The sequence below is a fragment of the Poecilia latipinna genome, unplaced genomic scaffold (genome assembly GCF_001443285.1).
Source record: "Poecilia latipinna isolate Pla-1442-1.1 unplaced genomic scaffold, P_latipinna-1.0 Scaffold1373, whole genome shotgun sequence".
Lineage (NCBI taxonomy): Eukaryota > Metazoa > Chordata > Actinopteri > Cyprinodontiformes > Poeciliidae > Poecilia > Poecilia latipinna.
The window spans coordinates 11,427-15,786 of NW_015113989.1; the positions used below are offsets into that span (position 1 = coordinate 11,427).

Below are 4,360 nucleotides of genomic sequence, written 5' to 3' on the forward strand. Positions count from 1 at the left end.
ATATTGTTAAAATTGTTTTTATATATATTTGCATACCTATATCTTTGTGTGAACATTAGCCTTGATTGCCTGTCACTTTGCTGTTGCTGCTACACCTAAATTTTCATTGTGGGACAATAATGAATATTTTTACTCTATTCTGAATTGTTTACTTATGCATGGTCAATTTAATACCACTGAATTAACTGTGTTTTTGTAAATAAAAATAACATAGGAATCTAAAATGCTCAGAAGTTTTGAAGTACAGTTTTAGGTTGTGTTTCTAAAGATTTTCTAACCTAAAAAAACATCTTTAATATAGGGAAGATATAAGTATATTTGTAGAGTCAGTGGATTGGGGAGCATGGCCTCAGCTGCCCACTGACAGCTTTTCAGTTCCTACGTCAAGTGGTGGTTTGTTTCCAGGACAACCATGGTTCTCAGGTGAACTTTGGGACCAAAGAGGCATAGGACTGAAGGATCAATATGTTTATTTTTTTCTGTAAAATAAAATAGTAAAAACAATGTAAAGACGGCTGCGGTAACTCCACTGAATTCTTATAAACAGGAAAGCATCAATATTTTTCAATATGCCTGTTCTCTGGATTTATCCTTTACTAAATAAAGCTTTGTGTGTATGTGTATGTTCGAAGCCAATAATAATCAATATCTCTTAACATAGTTGTAACTTGCTCCATGAGAGGTTTTCAACCGGTCATTGAGAAAACAATGAGTTTGACAATGTGTATAATACAGTGAAATGTAGTTTTGCCATGCTTTATCGTGTTTATGCAAGGTTTGAAACGGACCTTGAAGCACAGAGACTGAATGTGGAAAACAGTAGAACAGTAGAAGTATAAAGTAAGAAACAAGATGAATTTATGGTATACAGGGAAACAGGGAGTAACCAGGGCAACAGCTGTAGAAGACAGATCATGTTGTGGAAGGGACCAGTAATATGTAAACATTAAAACCAGAGAGCTGTGTATACACTGAGGAAGAGGGGAGAAACCATCAGATGCAGGTGAGGAAATCAGATGATGGGGGCGGGGAACTGAGGAAGGGAACAAACTGACAGGGTCAGGGAAGCTGAATAATAAATACAGAGGAGCTAATTGGTTAAATATTCATATTCGTATTAGAGAGGAATATTGACAAAATGGAAAAATATATCTAAAAAATTGAAAAGTACTAACTCAACAAAATTAAGTAAACATATACCGTTTTTAGAAATAATTTAGCTTAGCCTAGTTAAATCAACTATGTAAATTAATCAGTACAATTCCAAATACTCACAATATCCACCCACCCATCCATCCATCCATCCATCCATCCATACATACACACATACATACATACATACATACATACATACATACATACATACATACATGCATGCATGCATGCATACATACATGCATGCATGCATGCATGAATGCATGCATGTCTCACAACAGCAGTTGCTGTTTTGAGACACAGGGATCAGCAGTTGTGTGGCCGATGTGTCATTCTTGCTGTTTCCTGACTCGTCATCACAAAAAACACTTCATGTCACAACAAGTAGTCTGCTACGTATAAGTGATTATAAAGATAGCTCATTCTGATAACATTTTGAAATGGCACATTATGATTTACAATGGAGCAAGTTTTCCCTAAACTTTTTTTCACGTCTCCGAATATTAATTGAATTCCCTCCTTTGTCTGTATTCTTCTGCAGCTCAGGCACAGAGCACTTAAGCTAAGTGAGGACGAGATCCGTGCTGCCCTCTCTCACACCGATCTGGCACAAATGTGGCAGAGGGACCTTAGGCCATTGCTGGTTACCCGGTACCCGGGCTCTGCTGGCAGCCAGGCAGTTCGGGACGTAAGTTTATTAAGCTTATTAACGAATATTTGATGTTTTTACGTTTTATTTTAAGTATGTTTATTACCCGTTTAAAGGGTGTTAATTTCAACAAGTACTTTTAATCTGACAAAAAAGCCTCATTGGAATACATATGTGTTTTTATATGTGTTTTATTGATAAAATGCGTGAAAATTAAGAACTCTCAATATTTTTGAATGTATACCAGCAGCACATTAAACAATGTGTTTAATGTGAAAAACACAATGAAAAATGAAAACAATTTCCATGTTTGTTTTTTTTTATGCAGGTTTGGTGTAAATTCAAGTTACTTGAGTTTTTACAAACACTTTGTTTGTGTGTTGACAGCATATAAAAACAACCCTCGGTTCCCTCGGAGCAGGCTGGGAAGTTACAGAGGACAGTTTCGAGTCACAAACGCCCTACGGACCGCTGCCCTTCACCAACCTGGTTGCCACACTGAACCCGTCGGCTACGCGCCACTTGGTTTTGGCATGTCACTACGACTCCAAGTACTTCCCCCCTCAGTGGCACGGGAGGGAGTTTCAGGGCGCCACAGACTCAGCCGTCCCGTGCGCCATGATGTTGGAGCTGGCACGAGCCCTGGATGAAGAACTGAAGACTCAGAAGGTAACCAAACCAGAATGTGAATTGTACCTCCACCAGATTCATTTAAAATGTTAAGATTTTGCATTGTTGGTAATGTTGAGATTTCAGTTGTATTTGGTGATTAACTAGTAAGTAGTAGTAGATACTCGTTTACTGAGTACAAATACCTGAACTGCAATGCAACAAGCTCATAATCAACGTAATAGACAATAAAATGTGTGATTATTTTATTATGCTTAATGGAGAGAGTGTTGATGTAATCTCAGAACCTCTAGATGGCAGTAAATCTTTAAAAATAGTAATAATCTAACAGGAGTTTCTTTTCTTATACCCCCACGTAGAGCTCCAACTCCAATCTGACCCTGCAGTTGATCTTCTTTGACGGTGAGGAGGCTCTTTTCCAGTGGACCTCCACGGACTCGCTGTACGGCTCTCGCCACCTGGCAGAGAAGATGGAGACCACCCCGCATCCCGAAGGAGCCGAAGACACCAACCAACTGCATGGCATGGTGAAGAGCAGTTCATCCTCCTCAATTCAGTCTACATGGGATGAGAATAACTATCCTTTCATTAATCAGTTATGACACCCTGATGGTTTTCAATAGTCTTTAGTGGGTTTCTTTAAATTTTACTTTTCGAAAAGTTGTTAAATTCTTAAATCGGTTGAACAACTGCTGTGACAGACTGGCGACCTGTCCAGTGTGTACCCTGCCTCTCGCCCGAAACGTTAGCTGGAGACAGGCACCAGCACCCCTCCCGACCCCACTAGGGACAAGAATGTATAGAAAAGGGATGGATGGATGGATGGATGGATGGATGGATGGATGGATGGATGGATGGATGGATGGATGGATGGATGGATGGATGGACAACTGAGTCATATATTAACTTTGAAATATATGACAAAATATAAATAATATCAATAATATTGTCTGATGTTAAAGTTTTCTGAAATATTTAAGTGTGTAAAAGAAAAAAAATAATGCATTATCTCATATATAGCAATCAATAGAATAGGATAATTGCATTTCTGTCTGTCTGTTTGCCAGTTGTTTGGCAACATTTTACTTACACTGGCTGGCCAGTAGGTGGCATGAGCTTCACATGCACTTCATCTTCACAACAGGGATTGAGAGCATTGACTTTCTGAGCAGTAATAATCTTAAATGAAAAATGACAACACATTTGTTGTGTTTTGATTTTTCTACGTTTACACAGAAAAATGTAAACGTAGAAAAACTGGAAAAAAATGGAACCACAGCAAAAACTAATATCAAGAAATGAAGACATTTCACAGTACGTTTTACAGAAGCTGTGGGGTTTGTGTGCATAAATGGGAGTTTGGTGTGTCTTGTGGTTAATTGTGTCATGTCTGGGAGGTGGACAATGATCACATGATGTCACACTTGAAAACACACATACAGGATGCGATTATCGTAAGATCGGCTCTGTGTCAAAGAGTTTATCTTTAGGATGCACGACAAGAGTTTCTCGTGAGAAAATCTGACTTGTCTGTGTTGTTCACCTCTCCCTTTTCTTCCCCTCTACAGGACCTGTTGGTGCTGCTGGACCTTATCGGGGCCCCTCATCCCATCTTCGGAAACCAGTTCCCCAGTACCACCACCTGGCTCACCAGACTGCAGGACATTGGTAAATAATCATTACGAATGAGTGTAGATCAAAAAATAAATACATAAATCACAAGAACAAAAGCTCTTCCCTTGTTTTACTCATGTCTGAAGACTGTCTCCACATTGTTTGCTTGTAAGAGTAAGACAGAATTGAACATGCTAATTTTTTTTTATTTTAATTTTTTTTTTTTTTTTTTTTTTTTTTTTTAAAAAATAAAAAAATATTATTATTTTTTTTTTTCGACATACACACTTTTAGGTTCACTAAAAAAGTGTT

At 38.2% G+C, this 4,360-nt stretch overlaps 1 protein-coding gene across 1 annotated transcript in view; it reads left to right on the top strand.

Annotated features, from left to right (window-relative positions):
• Positions 1-4,360, top strand: part of qpct (glutaminyl-peptide cyclotransferase) — a 13,228-nt gene that overhangs the window by 4,395 nt on the left and 4,473 nt on the right. Inside the window, exons 2-5 of the mRNA XM_015056311.1 lie at positions 1,697-1,843; positions 2,192-2,473; positions 2,794-2,961; positions 4,003-4,102. Coding sequence (XP_014911797.1) covers positions 1,697-1,843; positions 2,192-2,473; positions 2,794-2,961; positions 4,003-4,102 — 697 coding nt within the window. The remainder of the gene's footprint in view (positions 1-1,696; positions 1,844-2,191; positions 2,474-2,793; positions 2,962-4,002; positions 4,103-4,360) is intronic.